The sequence below is a fragment of the Pseudorasbora parva genome, chromosome 21 (genome assembly GCF_024679245.1).
Source record: "Pseudorasbora parva isolate DD20220531a chromosome 21, ASM2467924v1, whole genome shotgun sequence".
NCBI classification, from domain to species: domain Eukaryota; kingdom Metazoa; phylum Chordata; class Actinopteri; order Cypriniformes; family Gobionidae; genus Pseudorasbora; species Pseudorasbora parva.
This window is the reverse complement of record NC_090192.1, coordinates 17,298,375-17,326,239: the sequence shown is the minus strand read 5'-3', so window position 1 is coordinate 17,326,239 and position 27,865 is coordinate 17,298,375. Positions and strand designations below refer to the sequence as shown.

At 45.6% G+C, this 27,865-nt stretch overlaps 1 protein-coding gene across 1 annotated transcript in view; it reads right to left on the bottom strand.

The window, feature by feature from the left end:
- Positions 1–27,865, bottom strand: part of adprh (ADP-ribosylarginine hydrolase) — a 217,370-nt gene that overhangs the window by 2,553 nt on the left and 186,952 nt on the right. The window contains exon 7 of the mRNA XM_067430396.1: positions 22,051–22,265. Coding sequence (XP_067286497.1) covers positions 22,051–22,265 — 215 coding nt within the window. The remainder of the gene's footprint in view (positions 1–22,050; positions 22,266–27,865) is intronic.

Below are 27,865 nucleotides of genomic sequence, written 5' to 3'. Positions count from 1 at the left end.
AAGTCTGTAGCACTTTGAGATTTTTTTGTAAATGAATAAATGTAGTTCTTCCCACAAACCCAGCTGGGCTCCCTATGTGGGACCTAGTTGGTTCACTAATGGGAAATGAGTACATGGGTTGAAAATGGACAACTCAGTGGTCTAATTCATTCACAGTCAAGACAACTGCAAACACAGTCAATTCCAAAGGTTGATTGGATAGATAGCACACAAAAATCACCCTTGAAATAATTTGTATTGTTATTTTGACACTTAAACACAATGTGACTTCAATCTAATCAAAATCTAAAAAGGCCTGCACAATTGCAATTTGACCAAATATTCTGCCATTTAGTGGTAACAGGCATCAAGAGCCTGTGGATACAGAGAAAAAAGGCAATAAAAAGTTTATTTTGTGATCACAGAAAAGCGCCATACAGGGACCATTTTAACTTTTATTCTAAAAGTGTGCACATTGAGTTAAATATTTCCATTCTCAAATGTTTCATTTTAAATAGATCTTTAATAAATGTTTATGTTGTCACAGAACAACTAGTTTCCACTGAGCAATGCAATCTGAGGAGCTTTATCCATCTCCTCACTCAGCTGCCTGTGCTTTCCCTTTTTTATTTAGTGCTAATTCAAATAACAAATGCACAAAAGATACCAAATATAGTAACACTTTAGAATACTGTTACAAATAATTTGTAATGCCTTCAGAAGGATTTGGTAATACTCAGTCTTAGTAGGTTACACCAGGATATTTTATAATTAATTATATAAGGTCTCCCACATCTATCACACCTGATTCAACTCATGAGCTCATTAGACTGTAAAACCTGAAATGGGCGTGTCAGATATAGGGAGACATACAACATTTGCAGGGCTGGTGATACTCCAAGACAGGTTTGTAACCATAACCATGTATTTTACAACACATCTGCTTGTGATTCTTATTAAGTGGGGTCATTTTTTAGGATTCTTTAGCTAACTGAAGTCTCTGAGATCCTGACACCTTCACTTCTGTAGACTCCAGGTAAGTGGCAGTTCTGGAAAATTGTGCTGCTGGAGACTAAAGGGTTTCTGATGGTTTCACACTTAATTCCTCACCTTAATTCTTAATTATTTTGCAGTTAGCATGTGTTGTTTCTTCGCCATCTGTTTTTGTCTGACGTGGGGTACCAAAAGGAGGCACAATGGTTGATTCATTTGTTTGGTCTTTTTCAAAGGGCTATTTGGAGAGCGATGCCAGAGGAGTGAGGAGCTGCACTGTTTTTCTTTTATTTGTTTGTGAAATACATTATTTTATACTATACATTTGTATTATAAAGTTGTAAATGTATTCATTTTCCAATTATTCCAAATAAACCTTGCATAATAAACTAAAGCATGAACTACTGGTTTCTGTTCATTGAATACTTTTAACATTTTAGTGTAGTTAGTGGATTACATGTAATGTTTGTATTTAGGGGTTTACTATAAGATAACCCAAACAGACAATATGGTGGCCCATCTATATTCCCATTGTGGCCCATAAGAGCCCTACATAACACCCATCTGGATCCCGTCATCAACCCATATGGGCAGACCCATGTAGGCCCCAAATAGGTGCTACCTGGGTTACCCATATGGGCCCAGTATGAGCCCATCAAGAGACCCGTCATCAACCCATTTAGGCCCCATAAGGGTTCTGTATGTGGCCCACATTGGCCCCATTTATTAGAACCCATATGGGACCCATGTTGGCCCCTATAATGAACACACAAATGGGCCCCACTTAGAGCCCACTATGGACCCATCATGTGCCCCTGTGGGCTAACACACATGGGGCCCATGTGGAGCCAATGGACAAAATTATACGGGCCTCACTTGGGTTGCCCATTCAGGGCCCAAGTGACAGCCCATCAAAAACCCACATGGGGCCCACATGGCAATGTTGGCTGGGTTGTAAGCAAGATGAAAAAGACTCAAGTTGGAGGAAGTGATGCAGACTGTTCCCAGAGGTGAGAGGGTAGTGATAGGGGCAGATTTGACTGTACATGTGGGGAAGGGAATAGTGGGGACGAGGAACCCAGCCAACATTGATATGTGGGGCCCATATGGGTTATACCTGGGCAGCATGGGTTCTATGTGGGCATGGGCTACAAATGGGCAATTTATGTGGGGCCCATGTGTTTTTCACAATGTGGGTCCCATATGGGTTTGAACATATGGGACCTTCATGGGTTCTATGTGGGCATGGGCGGCAAATTGGCAATTTATGTGGGTCCCATATGTGTTTCATAATGTGGGACCCATATGGGTTTGAACATATGGGACCGTCATGGGTTCTATGTGGGCATGGGCTACAAATGGGCAATTTATGTGGGGCCCATGTGTGTTTCATAATGTGGGACCCATATGGGTTTGAACATATGGGACCTTCATGGGTTCTATGTGGGCATGGGCGGCAAATGGGCAATTTATGTGGGGCCCATATGTGTTCCATAATGTGGGACCCATATGGGTTTGAACATATGGGACCTTCATGGGTTCTATGTGGGCATTGGCTGCAAATGGGCAATTTATGTGGGGCCCATGTGTGTTTCATAATGTGGGTCCCATATGGGTTTGAACATATGGGACCTTCATGGGTTCTATGTGGGCATGGGCGGCAAATGGGCAATTTATGTGGGGCCCATGTGTGTTTCATAATGTGGGTCCCATATGGGTTTGAACATATGGGACCTTCATGGGTTCTATGTGGGCATGGGCGGCAAATGGGCAATTTATGTGGGTCCCATATGTGTTTCATAATGTGGGACCCATATGGGTTTGAACATATGGGACCTTCATGGGTTCTATGTGGGCATGGGCTACAAATGGGCAATTTATGTGGGGCCCATGTGTGTTTCATAATGTGGGTCCCATATGGGTTTGAACATATGGGACCTTCATGGGTTCTATTTGGGCATGGGCTGCAGATGGGCAATTTATGTGGGTCCCATGTGTGTTTCATAATGTGGGACCCATATGGGTTTGAACATATGGGACTTCATGGGTTCTATGTGGGCATGGGCGGCAAATGGGCAATTTATGTGGGGCCCATGTGTGTTTCATAATGTGGATCCGTATGAGATTGTATGCAGCATGCAGGCCTTTTATCAATTATTTTAAATAAAAACAGTAATTTAATTCTAATACAAGCAACCCACCAACCCCCCTCCCCAAATACTTTTTTTGTTTTATTTATTTTATTTATTTTATTTATTTTCCATTTTCTTTGTTTTCTTCCATATATCATTACAATGTCAAAATCTAGTGCTAAATCAGGATTTGTATAAAAGTGTAAAAATTTGTATTGGAATGTTTTTGTTTCTGTGCCAATTAAAATAAATAAAGAGAATGTATAAAATAAAATAAAAGGTTTTTTTAAACATTTAAAATATTTTAAATTAACATTTGTGAATTATCAATATTAAAATGTTACCCTGCCTATGCAACCAGGGGACAGGGACAACGCCAGGGACAAGGACAACGCGTGTCAAACTGCTGAAATCACGTGACATTGGCGATCCGAATCATGAATCGATTCGCTGATTCATAACCGTTTGAATCTTTATTTGAGGATTGAACACAAACCTGGAAGAGAAGCCAATGCTGAATAAAGTCGTAGTTTTTGTTATTTTTGGACCCAAATGTATTTTGGATGCTTCAAGAGACTCTAATTAACCCACTGATGTCTCATATGGACTACTGTGATGATGTTTTTATTCCCTTTCTGGACATGGACAGTATAGTGTGCATACACTTGCATACGCTCTCAGACTAAATCTAAAATATCTTAAACTGTGTGTGAAGATGAACGGAGGTCTTACGGGTGTGGAACGACATTAGGGTGAGTCATTGATGGACAACTCCGGTGAGAAATGCCCCTAGGTGTAATTACAGAGGGTTACCGAGTAGATCGTTCTCTGGGATGCGTTTTCATAAAAATCGAATGTAAAGAGTTTTATCTCTAAAAACAGATTCGCTTATAACACTAGTTTATGGGGCACCGGGTAGTGAAATTAAATCGCTCGTTAATACCACTAACAAGGCTCAAAATAGCCTCACACTAACACAGTAGCATAATGAGGGTCCCTACATGCAAACCGAAGCATTGAGAACTTTGTAAGAGTACAAACAGATTAAAGCCGCACTTGGTAACTTTTGCTCTCAGGGTCCCCCTACAGTTGGGAAAAAATAATGTTCTCAACTACTGTCGTAAGCTCTGTCATTCTACAACAGGGGATGCCATTGCGCGTGCATTTGTTGACATGACAACCCTGATAGCCCTGAACTAGTGATGCGCGGGTCGTCTCATAACCTGTGGACCCCGGGTGCGGGGCGGGTTGTAAAAATATATACAGTGGTGCGGGGCGGGCCAAATAATTTCATAAAAAACATTGTGAAATGTAATAACATAGACATTTTTATTTTTATTTTTTTATCTTCTCTGTTGTGTTCAGTGTTTTCTTCCGGAAACAACGGACCATATGAGATTCCAAGTCACGGTTCATCACTTAACAGAGCTCTCGTGGCTCGACTGGTCGAGACTGTTTTCCAAGATGGTGCCTGTCCGTGAACGCGTAATGCACTATGTTTATAAAGTATCTTCTTATTAAACTGTTTGTACTCTTACAAAGTTCTCAATGCTTCGGTTTGCATGTAGGGACCCTCATTATGCCACTGTGTTAGTGTGAGGCTATTTTGAGCCTTGTTAGTGGTATTAACTAGCGATTTAATTTCACCACCCTGTGCCCCATAGACTAGTGTTATAAGCTAATCTGTTTTTAGAGATAAAACTCTTTACATTCGATTTCCATGAAAACGCATCCGGAACAATCTACTCTGTAACCATCTGTAATTACACCTAGGTTCATTTCTCACCGGAGTTGTCCTTTATGACATCAATTTCATTTTTGGGTGAACTAACCCTTTAATAGAATTAGACCCTGTTGACATATTTATATGACTGACACACACCAACAGTTGGAGTTAAAAATCTTAATTTGTGTTCTACTGAAGAAGCAAACACACCTACACCTTGGATGGCCTGGGGGTAAGCAGATAAATGTCAAATTTTCATTTTGGGTGAACTATTCCTTTAAGTGTTTCTTTTTTTAAAAGATTGTTCACCCAAAGTATTAAAATCTTTTCTCTCTCTTCTGTTGATTTAAACCAGTGGTGTCAAACTCAACTTGATATTTATCTGTTCCATAACTTTGGTTATGTAAAACGAGCTGTTGTGAGAGAATCACCCTGTTTTAAAATAAACTGGTAATGTTGGTGTTTGACACTTTACAAAAACTTTTATTGAAAAGTATATGAATTATAATGAAATAAAATGAATATGAATTAAAATAAAGAACTTGATATACTGAACTTTTACATGTATTTCTTTTTTTTAAATTAATTTTTGTAGATGAGTGACCAGTTTAATAGTCAAGCAGATGAATATTATGAATGTTGCCTATTTAGGCCCCACTTAGATTCTATGTGACATTTATATGGGTTAATTTGTCCGCTGGTTCTATGTGGACCCTGTATGAATTAGCTCATATAAATGTCATATGTGAGACCAATATGGGTCTTATATGTGTTGCTCATTTGGGCCCCACATTAGCCCCAGTCAGGCCCCATATGGGATTCATATGGGATAATTTAGATGGGGCCCACATGGAACCCATGGACAAACCCATGTATGCCCCATGTTTACTGCCCATATGGGGCCCACATTAGCCCCAGTCAGGCCCCACATGGGATAATTTAGATGGGGCCCACATGGAACCCATGTTTACTGCCCATATGGGGCCCACATTAGCCCCAGTCAGGCCCCACATGGGATAATTTAGATGGGGCCCACATGGAACCCATGTTTACTGCCCATATGGGGCCCACATTAGCCCCAGTCAGGCCCCACATGGGATAATTTAGATGGGGCCCACATGGAACCCATGTTTACTGCCCATATGGGGCCCACATTAGCCCCAGTCAGGACTCATATGGGATTCATATGGGATAATTTAGATGGGGCCCACATGGAACCCATGGACAAACCCATGTATGCCCCATGTTTACTGCCCATTTGGGCCCCAGTCAGGCCCCACCTTTATTTTGTTGGCTGGACCATAAGTGGGACCAATATGGGTCTTATATGTGTTGCCCAGTTGGGCCCCACATTAACCCCAGTCAGACCCCATATGGGATTCATATGGGATAATATAGATGGGGCCCACATGGAACCCATGGACAAACCCATGTAGGCCCCATGTTTACTGCCCATATGGGGCCCACATGGGCCCCATGATAGAATGTTGGCTGGGAAGTGATAGGTAGGTTTGGTCTTCAGGAAAGGAAGCCAGAAGAACAGAGGTTGGTAGACTTTGCTAAAAGTATGCAGATGGCTGTGGTGAACACGTACCTTCAGAAGAGGGAGGAACACAGGGTGACATATAAGAGTGGTGGCTGGAGCACACACGTGGACTATATATTATGTAGATGCTGTAATCTGATGGAATTTAGCAATTGTAAAGTAGTGGTAGGTGAGAGTGTAGCTAGACAGCATAGGATGGTGTTGTGTAAGATGACTGTGGTAGTGAGAAAGATAAAGAGAGTATAAGGCAGAGCAGAAGACAAAGTGGTGGAAGTTGGAAAAGGAAGAGTGCTATGTGGTTTTCAGGGAGGATTTGGTGGCTTTAACTTCAGGTGGTCAAGAAGGACATCCAGATGACTGGACTACTACAGCCAAAGTGATCAGGGAGACAGGTAGAAAAGTGCTAGGTGTGTCATCTGGAAGAAGGAAAAAAGACAAGGAGACTTGGGGTGGAATGAGGAAGTCCAGGAGAGGAAGAGGATCCAGAGGAAGAGGTTAGCTAGGAAGAAGTGTAACAGTGAGAGGACGGAGGACAGAGGAAAGTTGACAGGAATATAGGGTGATGCAGTGTGAGGTTAAGATAGAGGTGGCAAAAGCCAAACAGAAAGCTTATGAGGACATGTATGCAAGGTTAGATAGTAAGGAAGGTGACAGGGATGTGTATCAGTTGGTGAGGCAGAGGGATAGGATGGGAAGGATGTGCAGCAGGTTAGAGTGATTAAAGATAGAGAAGGAAATGTTTTGACAGGTGACAGGAGGGTGAGGGAAAGATGGAAGGAGTACTTTGAGGAACTGATGAATGAGGAAAATGACAGGGAGAGAAGAGTTGTAGAGGCAACTCAATATTGTTGACCAGGAAGTAGAAAGTATTAGCAAGGGTGAAGTTAGGAGAGCTTTGAAGAGGATGAAGAGAGGAAAAGCAGTTGTTCCTGATGACATACCAGTGGAGGTATGGAAGTGTCTAGGAGAGATAGCAGTAGAGTTTTTAACTAGGTTGTTCAACAACGTTTTAGAGAGTGAGAGGATGTCTGACGAATGGAGCAAAAGTATTTTGGTGCCGAGTTTTAAGAACAAGGGAGATGTGCAGAGTTGTGGAAACTACAGAGGTATTAAGCTGATGAGCCATACAATGAAGTTGTGGGAAAGAGTAGTGGAAGCAAGGCTAAGGGAACAAGTGGACATTTGTGAGCAGCAGTATAGTTTCATGCCAAGAAAGAGCCCTACAGATGCATTATTTGCTTTGAGGATGTTAATGAAGAAGTACAGAGAGGGTCAGAAAGAGCTGCATTGTGTCTTTGTAGATTTAGAGAAAGCATTTGACAGAGTGCCAAGAGAGGAACCGTGGTATTGTACAGGTCCTTCTAAAAAAAAATTGCATATTGTGATAAAGTTCTTTTTTTTAATTTTATTTTTTTTTATTATTAAACTTTCATATATTTTAGATTCATTGCACACCAACGGAAATATTTCAGGTCTTTTATTGTTTTAATACTGATGATTTTGGCATACAGCTCATGAAAACCCAAAATTCTCAAAAAATTTGAATATCATGAAAAGGTTCTCTAAACGAGCTATTAACCTAATAATCTGAATCAACTAATTAACTCTAAACACCTGCAAAAAATTCCTGAGAAAAACTCCCAGCCTGGTTCATTACTTAAAACCGCAATCATGGGTAAGACTGCCGACCTGACTGTTGTCCAGAAGGCCATCATTGACACCCTCAAGCGAGAGGGTAAGACACAGAAAAAAATTCTGAACGAATAGGCTGTTCCCAGAGTGCTGTATCCAGGCACCTCAGTGGGAAGTCTGTGGGAAGGAAAAAGTGTGGCAAAAAAGGCTGCACAATGAGAAGAGGTGAACGGACCCTGAGGAAGATTGTGGAGAAGGACCGATTCCAGACTGATTCCAGACCTTGGGGGACCTGCGGAAGCAGTGGACTGAGTCTGGAGTAGAAACATCCAGAGCCACCGTGCACAGGCGTGTGCTGGAAATGGGCTACAGGTACTACATTCCCCAGGTCAAGCCACTTTTGGGCTACAGAGAAGTAGCACTGGACTGTTGCTCAGTGGTCCAAAGTACTTTTTTCTGATGAAAGCAAATTTTGCATGTCATTCGGAAATCAAGGTGCCAGAGTCTGGAGGAAGACTGGGGAGAAGGAAATGCCAAAATGCCCAGTGTCAAGTACCCACAGTCAGTAATGGTCTGGGTTGCCATGTCAGCTGCTGGTGTCTGTCCACTGAGTTTTATCAAGGGGAGGGTCAATGCAGCCAGCTATGAGGAGATTTTGTAACACTTCATGCTTCCATCTGCTGAAAAGCTTTATGGAGATGAAGATTTCGTTTTTCAGCACGACCTGGCACCTGCTCACAGTGCCAAAACCACTGGTAAATGGTTTACTGACCATGGTATTACTGTGCTCAATTGGCCTGCCAACTCTCCTGACCTGAAACCCATAGAGAATCTGTGGGATATTGTGAAGAGAAAGTGGAGAGACGCAAGACCCAACACTCTGGATGAGCTTAAGGCCGCTATCGAAGCATCCTGGGCCTCCATAACACCTCAGCAGTGACACAGGCTGATTGCCTCCATGCCACGCCGCATTGAAGCAGCCATTTCTGCAAAAGGATTCCTGACCAAGTATTGAGTGCATAACTGAACATAATTATTTGAAGGCTGACTTTTTTTGTATTAAAACACTTTTCTTTTATTGGTCGGATGAAATATGCTATTTTTTTCAGATTTTTGGGTTCCCTTATCAAGGGAACTCTCACTGTGTCGGAACGACAAATTTGGGGATGCTCCCTAAGCATCAGCGAATCTGAATTCTGAATAGACACTAGTCCAATCCGATTGGCGTGCGTGATGACGTCATTGTGACGGCATACCCGGAAGTATAAAAGGGGAGCTGGCGCATAATGGCGGCAGTTATTGCTCTTCAGCATAGCGCTCTCTGTGATTGTCTGTCTATTTACTAGGAAACTCAAAAAGCTTTGTCATGCCAAAGAGGATGCTTACCGAAGTGGGGATAAGATCTTGTATAATCAAGCCAGGAACAGACTGACAAAGGAGATCAGAGTTGCTAAAACAAGATACTCTGAAAAGCTGAAAAAAAAAACAGTTTTCTGCCAACCATCCTGCATCAGTCTGGAAAGGCCTGAGGAACATCACCAACTACAAGTCACCATCCCCCCGAGCTGTAGAGAATCCACAACTGGCTGACGATCTGAATGCATTCTACTGCAGGTTTGAAAAGCCCAGTCTCACACCTCACACCCACCCTGATCTGCACTTCATACCTTCACCATCACTTCCTGCACCCACTCTCCTCCCCCTCCTGCCATCCAACCTGAGCTTAAGGTCTGTGTGGAGGATGTGAGCTGAGTCTTCAAAAAACAGAAGACCAAGAAAGCTTCAGGCCCAGACTGCTTCCTCATCTGCTTGTTTGACAGCATGCGCTGACCAACTGGCCCCAGTCTTCACGCAGATCTTCAACAGATCATTGGAGCAGTGTGAAGTTCCCAGCTGCTTCAAACGCTCTACTATCATCCCCCCCCCCCCCCCCAACAAAAAAAAATCACTGGACTAAATGACTACAGACCTGTTGCTCTCACGTCTGTTGTCATGAAGTCATTTGAAAGACTGGTGTTGGCCCACCTAAAGGACATCACTGGACCCTTGCTGGATCCTCTTCAATTTGCCTACAGAGCAAACAGGTCTGTGGATGATGCAGTCAACATTGGACTGCATTATATCCTACAAAATCTTGACAGACCTGGGACTTATGCAAGGATCCTATTTGTGGACTTCAGTTCGGCCTTTAATACAATCATGCCTTATCTCCTAACAGCCAAACTGACCCAGCTCTCCATACCATCCTCAATCTGTCAATGGATCTCTAGCTTCATGACAGACCGGCAGCAGCGAGTGAGACTCGGTAAACTCACATCCAGCACTCTTACAACCAGCACTGGCACCCCCCAGGGGTGCGTTCTCTCCCCACTGCTCTTCTCCCTGTACATCAATGACTGCACTTCTGAAGACACCTCTGTCAAGCTCCTGAAATTTGCAGATGACACCACTGTCATCGGCCTTATCCAGAACGGTGACGAGTCTGCTTACAGACTGGAGGTTGAACAGCTGGCTGTCTGGTGCAGTTATAACAACCTTGAGCTGAATGCACTCAAAACGGTGGAGATGATAGTGGACTTCAGGAGAAACAGCCCAGCATTCCCCCCACTCACCATCATGAACAGCATTGTGGACGCAGTGGAGTCATTCAGGTTCCTGGGAACTACCATCTCTCAGGACCTGAAGTGGGACAATCACATTAACTCCAATGTGAAAAGCAGAGACTGTACTTCCTTCGTCAGCTGAGGAAGTTCAACCTGCCACAGGACCTGCTGATTCAGTTCTACTCAGCTGTCATTGAGTCTGTTATATGCACCTCCATCACTGTCTGGTTTGGTTCAGCTAACAAATCAGACATCAAGAGACTGCAACGTACCATCCGGACTGCAGAGAGGATTATTGGAGCCCACCTACCAACCCTCCAGGACCTGTATTCTTCCAGAGTGAGGAAGATAATGGGTAAAATCATCACAGACTCCACTCATCCTGGACACCTCCTGTTTGAACTGTTACCGTCAGGATGGCGACTCCGATCACTGGCCACTAGAACATCAGGGCATAGGAACAGTTTCTTCCCACAGACCATTTCCCTCTTGAACAGTTAACCCCCCACCCCCAAGGCAAATGCCTGTAAGTGCAATTACTCCCACTTTTTAGTGCAATATCTCCTAAATTCCGGTGATTACTTATATTATTTATTATTTATATTTATTCTTACCACCCAATTACTGTAAATGCTCATAATCTGTCTTTCTGACTAAACGTGACCGTGACCTTATACTGCTTATATTTTTCTTCATATTTTTCTTCTTATAATTTTTTATTACTGTGTTGTATTTGTAATGTTTATATGCACTGAAAGCTTCAGCACCAAAGAAATTTCCTTGTGTGTGAAAGGCACACTTGGCAATAAAGCTCTTTCTGAATCTGATTCTGATTCTGATTCTGGAAAGAGAGTTTAGGCAGTGTGTGTATCCGTGTCCCCGCTACATTTCGGGCTCGGATACACACCTGCTGTGTGTGCAGTGTTTGGGTGTTCAGCATGCTCAGGTGGACCCGCGGTCGCTGAGGCGGCTCGGCTTTGCAGATCTGAGGTTCACAGCGGGACTTGTCAGAGGGTTTTGGGACTGCTGCGGCGCTTTCCCAATCCTCCTCTGACAGTTCTGACGATCTTCCTCCCCGTGTGGAAGCCCACTTGGCGGCATCTTCCCCCGGGTTGGAGGGTCCGATGCTTGAGCCGTCTGATTCTGAGGAATTAGATGTGCTCAGCATTGAGGCGGGCTGATGTTAAAGCACCAAACACACTGCTTCATTCATAAAATAGGGTGCTCGGGCAGTCCCCGAGGGGGCTGTCTGTAATAACCCGGTGTTCTCCATTCCCGTGTGGAAGCCTGCAATGCGGCTCTTCCCCGGGATGGAGAACCAGATGCTTGAGCAATCTGATTCCGAGGAACTAGATTTGCTCAGCATCGACGGAGTGAAGTAAACGAGAGCTCGCAACCTCATAATGCAAGGTTCGAGCTCGCATTTCTGAGGCAGTGCGGGGATTACGGGTCTGCAACAAGAGTGAACACACGCAAATTGTGTACATGTGATACTGTTTGCGATCGAGGTCGCCTCCTCTGTGGAGTCTTTTGGAAGTCGATGCTGTGATCCGCCGTCTGCGACGCTCCGGCCATATTGATTTTCAGCAAACGCTGCATGCTGCTCCAGCTGCCTCTAAAAAAAATTACAAAAAATGGCAGCTGGGCAGCAAACTTCCCTGATAGTAAGCAGGTTTGGGGCACATGTGGGTATTATCTGGCACATATGGCCCAGATATGGCATGGCTGAACGGATATTGGCCAGAATGTGACCATATTTGTTTTGCCATAACTTTAAAATCGGCGGGAAATGTTCTCTTGGTTCACAACTCAATTTTGAGGTATATGGCTCAGATAACAATGTACACATAAGGCCCATATGTGTTTGAGCTATGGCACAAAGTGAGAAAGGCTGACTTGTGGTAAACCTTTGGATTATATATGGAAAAACACAGGACACCTGAAATCAAGTGCAGCTGACATCCGAGGTTTCACACCTCAGGTGGTTGCATCTCATTAGTGGAATGAATCTGACTGATACGGCACCATTTTCTCATCTGGTGAGAGTAGAGTTTTTGGTCACGCATATCTTTAGGTAAGTGAGGTTTTGGCATTTCAAAGTCTTTTTAAGGTTATTTTGTGCAGCATTATGTATTTGTTTGAGGAGGGTGTCGAATTAGCCTCAGTTGAGTGTATTTACCATTTCAATTCTGTGTGTAATGCAGCACACAGTCACCGAACAAGTCACTGATTGGTGATTTTAAACTCCGGACTAGTTTTCTTGCATGCACCCATTTTTAACACGCCTCAACTATCGTACAGTCAGACATTTATGACAGTTTTGATCTTACAGTGTGACATGGCTTACAGCACTGATTATGTTTGTACAGCCTGACAAGGAACAATCGTGAAGGACTATAATAAATCTAAAAGTGTGCACCCAGGTTAAGTTTTGTTGCGGCTGCAACAAAGTTAAGTTAGTTTTTTTTTGGCGCAAAAAAATAAATTAATAAATTCAAATCTTAACCTGGCTAATGATGAAATACAATGATTAAAAAAAGTGACAAAATTATGACAGAATTATATTTTAGGTTGAACTATCCCTTTAGTTTAAGATTTATTTTAATCATAATTATGAAGACCTAGCTTCCAGGTTGCTGTTAAAGGGATCCCATGGTGTTGAGACTTGTATGGCTTAATATAACATAAATGATGTCTCTTACTGAATTATGTGGTAGAAAACCCATGAAAGATCTACGTTATTTAAAAAATCGATTTTATATTTGGACCATGGGCGGCGCCATTTTGTTTGCGTTCTAGGTTGATGACGTAGAGTGGTTGAACTCCTCAATAAGCTGGCGTTACCCGTAGCTATTTTTACCACAACGCAACTCGAAAATTGTTTCAGAGTTAAACAAAACAAATGAATTGCTTTGTAATTGTACTTAAAACACACTCAAACATACATGTGCACACAAACTCACCTACACAAGTCACAAACAGATCGGCGGGCGCGCACACACACACCTGACTGCTCTGTCTCAATCGCATGCATCATCACCAAAACATCCTGCCTCTCTTCCTCACGTACTTTATCCCATCGTCCTAGATATTTCCCTCTGCTGGTCACATTAGGCATTATAGTTAATCTACTATCAACAGTCTATCTAGGGAACAGGATGTGTTGAACAGGATATCAACACAGGGAATAGATTGAGGTATGCGCGCGCAGTGCGTGCGTGTGTGTGCGTGCGTGTGTGTGTGTGTTCGCGCCGATCTGTTGGGGTGTGTGTGTTCGCGCCGATCTGTTGGGGTGTGTGTGTGTTCGCGCCGATCTGTTGGGGTGTGTGTGAGTCTGTGAGAGAGAGAGAGTTTGTGTGCACATGTATGTTTGAGTGCGTGAAGTCGGACAGCTGTTGTGTGTAAATCGGCTGTACACTCGTTATTGCGGCGCGTGAGACTGAATGACTGCACTCGAACATGCACTATGGTGTCGAACAACACTACAAATGTCCGTCCCTTCAAATAATGCCCTATTTAAGGGTATAGGGTCGATTTCAGATTCAGCCCCTGTCGTGGAGACTGAGCAGCCCAACATCTCGATTGAGACAGAGCCTGTCGTGTGCGCGCCCGCCGATCTGTTTGTGACTTGTGTAGGTGAGTTTGTGTGCACATGTATGTTTGAGTGTGTTTTAAGTATAATTACAAAGGAATTCATTGGTTTTGTTTAACTCTGAAACAATTTTTGAGTTGCGTTGTGGTAAAAATAGCAACGGGTAACGCCAGCTGATTGAGGAGTTCAACCACTCTACGTCATCAACCTAGAACGCAAACAAAATGGCGCCGCCCATGGTCCAAATATAAAATCGATTTTTAAAATAACGTAGATCTTTCATGGGTTTTCTACTACATAATTCAGTAAGAGACATCATTTATGTTATATTAAGCCATACAAGTCTCAACACCAGGGGATCCCTTTAACATTATTTAAATGTAACTTTTTATTGCAGGTGCAGCTGGTTAAAATAAAGCCAGTCCCAGCAACACACTTCCAACACTAATTAGTGTCACAATTCACCAGTGTGTCTGCCCGTGCTTACCACCAGAGGGCACTCCAATCCGGACTGTCATTCTATCATAAACTACATTACCCATTATTCTTTGCCCGGACTCATTAGCACTCACTGTTTACACCTGTGTTTCATTATCCTGTTTTCCGCCTGGTTATCTCTGTCATTCACTGTGAAGTATTGTTTTGTGTACACTGCAATTCTGAGCATTTTCCTCGGTTTCATGTCTCTTGGTTTGTTGGATTTCTTGCCTGTTTTCTGGATTACCCGTTAGCCTGTCTCTCCTGTCTTGTTTGCCTTTTTGGATTGTTTGCTTGTGTATGACCTTTTGCCTGCTTTTGACTATGATTGTTGATTACCCTCTTAATAAATACTGCATTTGGATCTCCTGCATTCTGTCTCAGAGTGGTTCTTTACAATTAGAGACTTTATTTACCTTGTGAAGTTGTTGTTTGTTATCTTTAGCAAGTTACTGTGATCCCCCCCCCTTCTACTTTAACTCACATTGCTAGTTTAGCATTATACACACTTGAAATTTGGTGTCACACTTTGAATGTTTTTTATATTAATATAAATGGTTTCTGATTAACTGTAAATATTTGTCAAAAGTAAATTATTTAATACATTTTTGTTGTTGAGTGTTGTATTTACCATGGAGTTAATAAGACTTTTACATAATGCTGAAAGTTGCATGTGAGCCACATAAGGGCCATTAGATTTTAACAAAACTCAGCCATACTGAAATTCCATATAAGGGCCACATACAATTGTATTATTTGGCTCACGTTTGCTGGAGTTATGGCACTGCTTTGGCTGTCTGGGCCGGCAAACACAATTTAATCTGGGCCACATCTAAGCTGTTTATCTGGGCCAGATCTGGGCCAAAAAGACATTTGCTGACTGGGTTGTTAGCACACCGAAAGTCCTCCCCGACTAAGCTCTGCTGGGTGGCAGCTTCAGGGGGTCAGGCAAGAGGCTCGGTGGATACCAGAGACCAGCCTTGAGAGGCTGGTTCCCCTAGTAGAATAACTCGGCGCATAGTTATGCTCCCGAATATACCTGCTTGGGCCCAGTGTACCGTGGGCAAAGGGTGCAGACTGCAGTTCAGTGTTCCAATACCGAAGTCATCGGTGTGGTCTGAATGGTGGTGTGCCCAGCCCAGTGGCCTGCTGGCCAGCCCCTCTCCCGGGGCGTGATCGAGGTCACCTCCTCTGTGGAGTTTTCTGGAAGTTGATGCTGCGATCTGCCGTCTACGACGCTCGGGCCACATTGACTACCAGCAAACGCATGCTGCTCTAGCCGCCTCTAGAAAGACTGCAGCTGGGCAGCGAATGCGTTCGGACACCAAAAATCCTCCCCGTCTAAGCCCTGCCGGGTGGCTGCTACAGGGGATCGGGCAGGAGGCTCGGTGGGTACCAGAGATCAACCTTGAGAGGCTGGTTCCCCTAGTAGAAAATCTCGGCGCATGGTTATGCTCCCGAATATATCTGCTGGCAGGGCCGTGCACAAACATTTTGAGGGGCAGTGGCCCAAACCAAAAAAGGGGCATTAAGGGGATTTAGTATCATCTTAATGTAGAGAATTATTAACAAACCTTTTACAATCATGCTGTAAATACATTTGTTAGGCTTTACAACTAATTAAATTTATGTTGTTCTAATTATTCTTCCAAAAAGTTGATTCTAGGCTCTTTTCTATTTTACATTTTTGTTGGAGATTTAAGTAGCAAATGAGAATCACTAACATTATTGAATATATTTTGAGACAAAGGTATTGTTTATGGTATTTGGGGTAAAAGGCATATCTAACATGATGATAAACAGCTGACTGACTTCCATTTGTTGACATGACCTGGTTAAGATTCAGCTGGTAAATATCTTAAGTTGGGTGTCCATCTTAGAGGTAACATCATATTTATAATAAAAATATGATAATAATCATATAATACAAATATATTTAGTTGTTACAACGATAAAACTTTATTAAATTATTATGGGATCTCAGTGTTTTCAGATTATTTACTTAAAAATTAGTTTCTGTATTTTAAAAATATTTTTTTTCTAATAATATTTTTATATTAACATTTTAATATTAACTGAACAATGGTTGGTTATTTTATTAATCAAATTAAAAACAGAAAATACTGCAAACGTTGCTAGAGATTTTTTGAAAGCATGGACGTTTTTGAAAAATGAGCACTTTTTCTTAGGGTGTGCATGTACCCTGATACAACTTATTTATATTTATAATAGCCTTTATTACCTTTTTTTAAATTGTGTTTACGATTAATATGGTCTAAATAAAATATCATAAATATGACATATGTTATAGATAATAGTATTATTTTTTTTTTAAATTGATTATAATTGGAAATCTATTTTACAGAAGTTAAAGAGTCAGCAAACTGTCAGCAATATTCAGTATAGCCAACAGTATGGCGATTTACCCGCTGGCATGCTGGAGCTCTGAATCTATGTTTGCACTGTTGAAACAAACAAACTACTAATTCGCGGATCAACCACTGTCTGTATGTGGATTGTAGTTTGTAGCTAATATTCTTCGACATTCTTTAACTGCCGTCTCCACAGAGAGCGGACTTTGAGCGATGCTGCGGAGCGAGCAGGAACACATGGAACGGATTAGCGGAATTAGTGGCTATTTAGCGGAACCGAATGCTTTTATGGGAATCCTCTGAGGGTGAGGGAGGGAAGAGGGCAAGAGGGGCACCTTAGCCAATGAGGGCAAAGGGGCAGTGGCTCTCGCCACCGGGCCACCCCCCTGGGCACGGCCCTGTCTGCTGGGGCCCTTTGTACCGTGGAAAAAGGGTACAGATTGCAGTTCAGCATTCCACCACCGGGGTTCATCGGTGTGCCAAGCCCATGGAACAGGAAGTGTGCTCCCTAATGGTAAAGGAGGCTATATAGTGCATTCCTTCGCCAGACAGGGAGTCCAGTTTTTACGGTCGCTTCTTCATGGTTCCCAAAGAGGATGGAGGGGTGCATCTATTATTAAATCGGAGGTACTTGAACTGTTCTCTGAGCAGATTCAGGTTCAAGATGCTCACTGTCCCATCGTGAGTCAGATCCAGTTCGAGGATTGGTTTGTCACACGATGTATCTAAAGACGCATGTTCCATATCGCCATCCTTCCTGCCCACTGGAGGCCTGAGGTTCGCTTTTTGGGGGCGAAGCGTACCAATATTGGGTTCTTCCCTTGACAACAATGCGGGCACAATGTTCCCCGCACGTATCGAGTCTATACTGATGGAGGTCTCCAGAGTAAGGCTAGGCCGCAGCCTCACTGTTAAGCAGTTCCAGAGACTGCTGGGTCTCATGGCAGCAGCGTCCACCGTGATTCCATTCGGCCTGCTCCACATGAGACCCCTAAAGTGGTGGCTGAAGACCAAGGGGTTTTCCCCGAAGGGGAATCCCTTCCGTATGATATGGGTAAGGCGCAGATGCCTTCGTTCCCTAGTCATATGGAAGAAACCTTGGTTTCTGTCCCAGGGGCCAGTGTTGGGGCGCGGTCATGGATGGCCACTTTGCGAGGGGCCCGTGGGAAGGCCGTCATTCCTCCTGGCACATAAATTGCCTTGAGATGATGGCGGTCTACAAAGCTCTCTGGAGCTTTTTTTTCCGGACCTCCACAGCCAACATGTCCTGGTACGGACAGACAATACGGCTGTCGTAGCATACCTCAATCATCAGGGAGGGTTGAGATTGCGCCCTCTGTGCAGATTGGCGCATCTAATCCTCCTTCCCCAAAGGAAACTGTTGTCCATCAGGGCAATGTACGTCCCGGGGGTCCAAAATCAGGGAGCAGACATCTTGTCAAGGCCGGGGCTGAGGCCCGGAGAGTGGCAACTCCACCCCGAGGGGGTGGAGGCCATGTGTGAGAGGTTCAGCCCAGTGGAAGTGGACCTGTTTGCGTCTCGAGAGACGTCCCACTGTCCACTGTGGTTTTCCCTCACATATTCAGCCCCACTGGGGTTGGATGCCATGGTTCAGACGTGGCCGAGGCTGCATCTGTACACGTTCCCCTTGTTGTTCTGCTCCCAGGAGTCCTGGAGAGGGTCAGTCGACAGGGTGTCAGCCTACTTCTGGTGGCACCCCGTTGGCCAACTCGAGTTTGGTTCTTCGATATCATAGCTCTGCTGGCAGGTCATCCGTGGCAGATTCCTCTGAGGAGGGATCTCCTGTCTCAGGTGACGGGCACAATATTTCACCCCCGGCCAGAGATTTGGAACCTTTGGGTCTGGCCCCTGAGGGGCCAGGTACCTAGAGGCTGGCCTGTCGGCAGAGACCTTACTCAGTTCCAGGGCTCCGTCTACGAGGAGACTGTACAGCCTCAAATGGAATGTATTTTCCACTTTGTGCAGGGAGCGTGAGGTGGACCAAGTTAACTGCCCAGTGGCTTCAGTGCTGGAGTTCCTCCAAGATCGCTTCTCTGCGGGTCTAACCCCATCCACACTCAAGGTGTACGTGGCTGCCATTGTGGCTTTCCACACTCCTATGGGTGATGGGCATTTGGGTAGTTACCAGCTGGTTGTACAGTTCCTCCATGGGGTTTGGAGGATGAGGTCTCCGGCTTGTTCCAGAGTTCCAACCTGGGATCTGGCAGTGGGTTTCGGAGGGCTGGCTGAGGCCCCCTTCGAGGCATTGGAGTCGGCGGAGCCGAAGAACCTGACCCTTAAGGTGGCTTTTCTCCTCGCCATTACATCTCTTAGAAGAGTGGGAGACCTCCAGGCCTTGGAGTAAAAGCCATCTTACATCCTAGGCCAGGCTACGTGCCTAAGGTCTCATCAAGGGTGGTCAGGTCTTTGGTTCTGCAGGGATTTCATCCTCCACCTCATGTGACGGAGGAAGAAGGGAGACTTCACCTACTCTGCCCGGTTAGGGCGCTTAGAGTGTATTTGGCGAAGTCTACACAATGGAGGAGATCTCCTGGTGCTAGGGTACTCCAGTCCTAGTTGTGCCCATGTTCCAGCTTCACACTAGGGCAGGCGCTACCCTCGTTCCAACGCAGTGGGAGTTCCTTCGATAAGGGAACGACTCGGGTTATATATATAACCCTTGTTCCCTGAGAGGGAACGAGCACTGCATCGCGTTGCCACACCTCGGCACAACTGGAGCGCATGCTTCAGAGCAATAGCTGCCGTCATTATGCGACGGCTCCCCTTTTATACTTCCGGGTATGCCGTCACAATGACGTCATCACGCACTCCAATCGGATTGGACTAGTGTCTATTCTGACTTCAGATTCGCTGATGCTTAGGAAGCATCCCCAAATTCTTCGTTCCGACGCAGTGCTCGTTCCCTCTCAGGGAACAAGGGTTATATACATAAACCGAGCCATTTTCATGAGCTGTATGCCAAAATCATCAGAATTAAAACAATAAAAGACCTGAAATATTTCAGTTGGTGTGCAATGAATCTAAAATATAAGAAAGTTAAATTTTTATCATTACATTATGGAAAATAATGAACTTTTAATGAATAATGAATGAAAGTTTAATTTTTATCATTGCGTTATGGAAAATGAACTTTTATCACAATATGCAATTTTTTTGAGAAGGACCTGTAAATCCCCCAAACAGAGCTTTTCTGTGAAAAGAAACCCGTGGGCGGCAGTGGTTTAGTGGTTCATGTAGGCTGTCTACAAACCGGAAGGTTGGTGTAATCCCCGGTTCCACCTGACCAAGTGTCGAGGTGTCCATGAGCAAGACACCTAACCCCAGCTGCTCCCGACGAGCTGGATGGCACCTTGCATGGCTGACACCGCCGTCGGTGTATGAATGGGTGAATGTGAGGCAAACTGTAAAGCGCTTTGGATGGCCATAGGGTCTGTTGAAAGCGCTATATAAATGCAGTCCATTTACCATTTACCAAACCCGTATACATTCCAGTTTTTACCTAAACATGTCCAATCTGGCAACCATATGCATGCAAGCTCTCTCTCTCGGGCACGGACAATCTGAAAACAACAATAAACAAGTAAGCTGCATTTTATCTATCTCCATTGACTATCGTTTTAACTTATATCGTAGAAAAGGTGACGTTTGCTAGAAGGATCGCGTGAACGATCTGTAACCAAAGTATCTACGGTTGTTTTTTGTAATACAAAATAATATTAACCTTTGTCATTAGACACACTATTTAGTTTTGTATGGTACTTGGAGTATCCTATTGTTACTGTACTAGCATCTTGCGTCATCTAGACAATGCATTCTCTCTAAGAAACTTTCAATTTAATCAGAAATTGTTTAAACAGCTAGTCAATAAGTGGATAAATTACTTATTGCTTGCAGGAATAAAGTTGCCCCTTTCTTCAGTTTAAGACGCTGAGTGAAGCTTGCTTGAAATGGGTTAGGGTTAGGGAACAACGAACGATTTGTTGTGGTATCCAATTATAATAAACCTCAACCATGTGTCATGAGAGCCGTTTTTGCTATCTTCGAGTATCTTGTTTACCATCAGTAGATCGGCTTGTTAGACAGAAGCAAATGTTGGGGGTGTGCATATAAATGATCCCCAACGCTTACGTCATGGTTGGGTTTATGTTGAGAAGCACTTTTTTTCTGTTGAGTTTTTGATTTACGAGATTTACGTAAGAAATAGGAGGCAATGGTGTTTGAGACTCACAGTACGTCCATGTACTGAACTATTATTATTTCACTATGGCAAAGTTAATTCAATTTTTCATTCTAGTGCACCTTTAAGAAAACAAAACGAAATCAAGCCGTTATTACATAACACTATGCTATATCATACAGCATTCAGAAAAAGAACACTTTACAACTTTGCGCTCCTAAGGGCTTTCACACTTTTCCAAAAGTGGGCTTTCTCTGAGTTGACCTGCTGATGAATTCTCCAAGCAGGGTCAAAACATAAACATCGCATTCATCAATAATATGCATCTAGACAGCTGAAATGTAAAATGATGGGCCACCTCAAAAACTGCCTGCTCTCGCCACTGCACGTCTAATGCACCACGTCAGGGCCTGAAACATTTCTCTCCTCCACAGGCTGGATATAATAGGCCAGGAAGTATTTACTACTTTTAAAAAATGCAAGTCAGGAAGCGGGACAGGTACAATATTTTCTTTTTTGTGGTCCGAGTTGCGGGGTTGGTTAGTTGAAAACGTTGGTCACGTGCGGGTTGTTTATACATTGACCAGTGCATCACTGTTCTGTGTGTAATTAATAAATATAATATACAAGTTTCACTTTTTGAATGGAATTATAGTGAAATAAATCAACTTTTTGATGATATAATTATATGACCAGCACCTGTATATAAATGTATCACAGTTCATCACAGTGCCCTAGTTTTTACACAAACTAGACTACAATACAAAAACATAATTCATTCTGAACTCTAGTAAGCTGACCTCCATGAAATCCTGCTCGACTCATTAGTTCCTCCCAGTCTGAACCTGCTCCTAACAGGGCATCCAGAGCAATCATTGGAGCATCATGACCACTCCGACCAGCCCAACCCGACAGACTGAAGCTCCTGTAGGCCTCATCTCGTTCTGCTGGCCCATACTGGTCAGGCCAGGTAACTGGACCAGTCCCAAAACACAATGCTCTGAGATCCAAATACCTTGGATGATGAGAAGGTAATGGAGAGATGAGAATTTTAGTCAAGTAAATGTACTTTTACAGGAAGCCTTTCATAATGTTGACCAATTTAAGTCGGCATGAAACAAAAGTTTCTATTTCTTTTCTTCCCTAATGTAACGTATTCTTCCCTACTGTGACTTGATTTCGTCCTTGGGAATTGGTTGGATCATAGGAGTTTGGGTGTTGGTAACTAAATGGATGGGTAACATTTTATAATAACGTTCAGTTGTAAGAAATGTTTAAGTGGTCATGTAATGATTGTTATGGAACATACACAGAGAACAGATGATGGTAAATGAGACTATTTAATACATTGTCTATACAGGAGAACCAGGAGGATGGAACACTGGAGCCAGGGAGACAAAGGAGACAGGAGACGAGGACTAAGAGACACACTGGAGAATGAGGTAGCTGGTAAGTAGTTCAGGAATGTCCTTGAGGTGAGTATTCAGGTAATATTACTAACGAGACCGGACAGTGACTGTGAGTGTGCATGTGGCTTGAGTGCAGGCAGTGATTAGGTGATAATCAGCTGCAGGTGTGAGTGATCAGAACTCGGGAGATGCTGTGCGTAGTGTTTGGGATTGGTGGAGCCTGGCGTGCTGGTGACAATACCCCTTCACCTGAGGGCCGAGGACCCCGACAACGTTGGGGACGACCCCTGCCTCAAGGTGCTGGCTGGTCAGGATGGGATGCATGGAAGGTCTCAAGGAGGTTGGGGTCAAGGATGTAATTTCTGGAAATTCATGAGCGTTCCTCTGGGCTATAACCCTCCCAGTTCACCAGATATTTGAGAAGACCACCACGCCATCGGGATTCCAAGATGTCCTGGACACCATAAGCAGCATCTTACTCCACGATAAGTGGAAGAAGGGGTTGTGGGGGTATGCCAGGCTCTAGGGAAATAGAATGTGTTGCAGCTGGTGGGCTGAGTCCCAGACCCTTTCTCTCTCCCGGAACCAGTAGTTGACCACCTGTACTTCAGATGGCTCTCCAGAACACGGGAACAGGGGAGGTTTGTAGCCAAGCACGCACTGAAATGGAGTTAGACCAGTGGATGGTTGATGCAGGGAGTTTTGTGCATACTCGGCCCACCCGAGGAACTGGTTCCAGGTGTTCTGGTGGCCATGACAGAAGGTTCCGTACCGGCAGTGGCTGATCTCTTGGATCTTCCTCTCCGTCTGCCCATCCGACTGAGGATGGTATCCCCAGGAGAGGCTGACGGTCACACCTAGGACCTGGTGGAATGCTTTCCAGACCCTGGAAATTAACTGGCGACCCCAGTCCAAGATGATGTCTTCAGGAATGCTAAGTAACGGAAGACGTGGTTGAACATAAGCTCAACGGTCTCCATGGCGGTAGGCAATCCCTTCAAGGGAAACAGGCGGAAGGATTTAGAGAAACGGTCAACCACTACCAGTATGCTTGTATGGTTCTAGGAGGCAAGGAGATCCATAATGAAATCCACTCCTAGGTGTGACCAGGGTTCGGAATGGGCAGAGGATGACGTTTACCGAAGGGAAGGAGGAGGAGGCTCTTTGACATGGCGCATTCTTTGTATCCCTCCACTTACCTTCTGACATCGGATGCCATGCGAAGCTACCAGAAGTGCTGTTTCAGCAGTGAGAGGGTTTCATTAGCTGTGTCCCAAAATGAAGAGTGCGCACTTCGAAGGCTGTGCACTTAGACGTCCAGGCCAGGCCACGCCTTCGAAGTGCAAAAAGGGTGAACCGAGGGACAGGTTTGCCTGGTATGAACAACATATCCCATCCAATTGCTAATCAAAAGTAGCGGTATCACAGCCAAAATGGCCCAAAATATGCCAAAACGCGAGGCGTGGGCAGTGGAATTATTGCTAAAGTAAAGACAACATCACCTGTGGACTATAGGCTAAAAATGATCCACATCAACAGTAAATGAAGCCTATTTTCAGACTTGGCAACACAGAACCGAGCGATGGCATATTCCGAGCTAGCAGGTGTGTGACAACTGACAGTGGACGTATGCAAGGATATTTTAAAAAGAGAAATGGAGCAGAAAAGGTGTTTTTTTATTATGTCCCGCTGCCTAACGGTCTCTATTGTGCATTATTCCCCACCCCGGTCCAGCTCCACCAGCTTCACCCGCTCAGCTCAATGAAAGTGTAGAAAAGAGTTCCCTTTCGAAAGGGAACTCGCACTGCATCAGCTGATGCTACGGGGAACGCCTTCAGCGTGACAGGTGTCTGAAATCGCTATCAAATCACAATCCTACTGACCGTCGGCAGCTGGTGATGTCATCACTGTGTGACCAGGAAGTATAAAAGGGAATAAAAGTATAAAAGTATCCTTTCGTCTTCAGGGACTGTTTTGTCTGGTTCGCTGGAAAGTCTAAAAATGAAGTGCACACGTAAAATTGAAGGGAGCGTACAGGAAGTGCGCTGATCCGTGTCCCAGGTTTCTCATGCCTGAGGACACACACACCCTTTGTGTGCACTGCCTGGGGGAAGAGCACACACGGTAGGTTCTCGAGGGGGCTTCCTGCGCAAACTGCGAGCGTTTTCCGTTGAGGACGCTCCGTTCTCGCCTGGCCTTCTTCTCGAGGGAAGAAGAGCCAGCATCTGGGAGCGGTCCCGCTCACGCTGAGGCTGAGCAGCGCCATCTGTCCTGGGGCTCCCAGATGGACCTGGCTCATCGTCTGGAGAGTACAGTTCTCGCGGACGATCAGCCAGGTCGCGAGAGCAGGCTGACGGAGGAGGAGTCAGATGGAGACTCCTCCTCGTTGTGCTCTTCCGGTCGATGAGAGGATGGCTGTGGATGAGGAGGAAAATGAAGCTGAGGCTGAATCCTCCCAGCCATCCTGACCTGTGTATGGGGAGCTGTTAGATGTAATGGGGCGCGCGGCGCTGAGACTTCAGCTGCCGTGGCAGAGAGCCAGGGGAGAGGCCGCCCGCCCTGACAGATTGGGGGATCGGTTTCTCCCCGACCATAGCCGCCCAGCTCCCGGGAGCCTTCCATTCCTCCCCGACCTTCACGAGCAGGTCGTGGGGGCATGGAAGAAACCCTACTCGGCGCGAATCCATCGACATCAGCGTTTTAACTTCGCTGATGTCGAGGGATTGGCCGAGGCAGGGTATGTGTCGATGCCGCCCATCGACGAGACGTTCGCGAACTATCTCGCGTCCGGGCGGCCATCGACACTAAGAGCTCCAGCCCTGCCATCTAAACCATTAAAGACAACTTTGCGTCTTAACGGCAGGGCATACACGTCGGCGGGTCAGGCAGCGGCGGCCTTGCACACAATGGCGGTGTTGCAGGCCTATCAAGCCGATCTGCTGAGGGACCTCGATCAGGGGGAGGGCCTACCCCCTGATGCGATGGCTGAGTTGCGCCGCACCACGGATCTCTCTCTCCGGGCGGCCAAACACACAGCAGTCGCCATCGGACGGTCGATGGCGGCTATGGTCGCCACGGAGAGGCATCTGTGGCTGAACCTGGCAGACATTTGGGGGAAAGAAAAGTATTTTCTCCTCGATGCCCCGGTCTCGCCCTCTGATCTTTTCGGCACCTCCGTCGAGGCGGTGGTGGGAAGGTTCAGAGAGGCGAGGGTGCGCTCAGCGGCATATAGAACGTGTATTCCGCTGAGGTCCAGGGTGGCACCCAGGCAGGAGGGTGTCCCTGGCCCTTCGAGATCCGAGGATCATCGACTGGGCCAACACAGCAGCGTGGCCTCTCGTGCGCCCCCTCCGTGGAGGAGTAGGACGCAGAAGAGGCGGGACACCGGCAACAGGAGGAGGGACATCGGGGAGAAGTACCGCTTCCAGCGCCGGAAGCGAGGTGGTAAGTCTCCGGCCCCGAGGGCGCGGAAGTGAGTGTTGTGTCCCCTCCTTTGTTTTTCTGTTGTTTTTCTTTTCTCTCCCCGGGCGTGCTTTACACCAGGCCGCGCGGGCCGATGATGAGCGGATGTGAGACTCTGACGGCCTGCCAGGCCGGTGTGTGAGAGCGCCCCACCCTCAGGTTAGTGCGCCGAAGTATGCATGTTACATGAAGCGATGAGGCACTGAAGACAGCGGGTGAGTCCCCTTTTAGGGCAAACATTCTTCCTTTCAATGCCGTATGTTTGGACTCTATGCTTCCCTGAGGGATATTTTGTCTACAAAAGAGTGAAGTAATTAACAATTGTAAATGTGGGCCTGCAGTTCCCCGGTAAAGGTGGCTAGAACGATGTTTGTATAAACACGGAGTGTTTATGTAGGCTGGATGTTTGCTAGTGTAGCAACAGTAGTTTATAAGGCTGTTTCTCTTCTGGATATGTGTAATATGAGCAGTTGAGGCCACCGCACATGCCACAGGCAGGTAGCAGCAATATAAACTGATGTATGTTCTTCTGGCGAACTTTTTTAGCTGTAGCCACCTCTGGGTAGCGTTGGCACCTCTGCTAGTGAAATATCTAGATGAATATGGGAGGTTAGGCTAGCGCATGAACTGCAGTAAGGTCTGTCCCAGCCCTTTTTAGGGCCGTTGTTTGTGGGATTATCAGACCGATGCTAGTGCATCAAGTTGGCCTAGGCTTTTGATGGGATGACGGTGGCGTCTCGCGGTGGCATATCACCCTGGCAGTTGCCCCGGGCTCCTGTCGGTAGTCCCGTAGGAGCTTTGTATCCCTACCCGGCCTCCCCGCAGTAGGGTCGTCCGGCCAATGCCCACCCCCCGTCTGCATTTGGGGGTTGTTATTAATGCAAAAAGGTGTGTAGCAGAATGAATCGCGACAGTGGTCGTGGGGACGGGGTAGGCGTCTCTTCGTGGTGCGCAGTAGACTGGTTTTGCTAGCCATGCCCCCCAGAGCTAGTGCGGCCGCCACTTCTGGGCGGCCCCCCGGCTTGGTTCAGGAAATGGCCGGTTGTGTGTGTTCAATATCTTTCACTTTTTGCTCTGTGTCTTCTGCTTCACCTTTTAGGGCTCTGGTCGAGCTGTACTTCGCACCACTTCCGGTGGTTCCCGGCCTGCGCCGGTATAACTCAAGGGCGGGCTCATGCCCTAGCACGACGAGACTCCGTTTCTGCTGCGCAGTCCCTTCAGCATGGTTTACTTACCAAGCTGGCTTAAGAGCTCCCGTCATTGAGGGTCGTCTGTGAGCTTACGGCCGCTTGAGTCTGATCACACGGGCAGGCCCCCCTCGGGGCCTCCCGGGTAGATCAGTCCATAGGCCTTTTTAGGCCTCCTGAGCACCCCTGTAATAAATGTGCTCAGTAGATCCTAGGATCGAGCAGAAGAGACTCCCCTCGATTGCAAGGGGAAGAAGCACTAAGCTCAGTACTGCTCTCCAGGATTCCCGTCTCCGAGGTCCGGTCTGAGGAGGACATTGCCAGTTTGCAGTCCCTCAGTCTGGATGCTCATGAGTAAGAGCGATGTCCGGAGGCTCTGTTTTGACAGACAGGGTTGGCCAAGCTGGGGTGTCCCACAGAAGTGATGCCAGGTGAGGTCTCCCTGGTGGCATTCGGTGAAAGTTTTCCCGAGTTAGTGACGGCTGGGGCGCCCTCGGGTCCCCTAGCCACATTCCCTTAAGGGACTCCTTCCTTCGAAGTAGTAGGTCCCAGGCCCT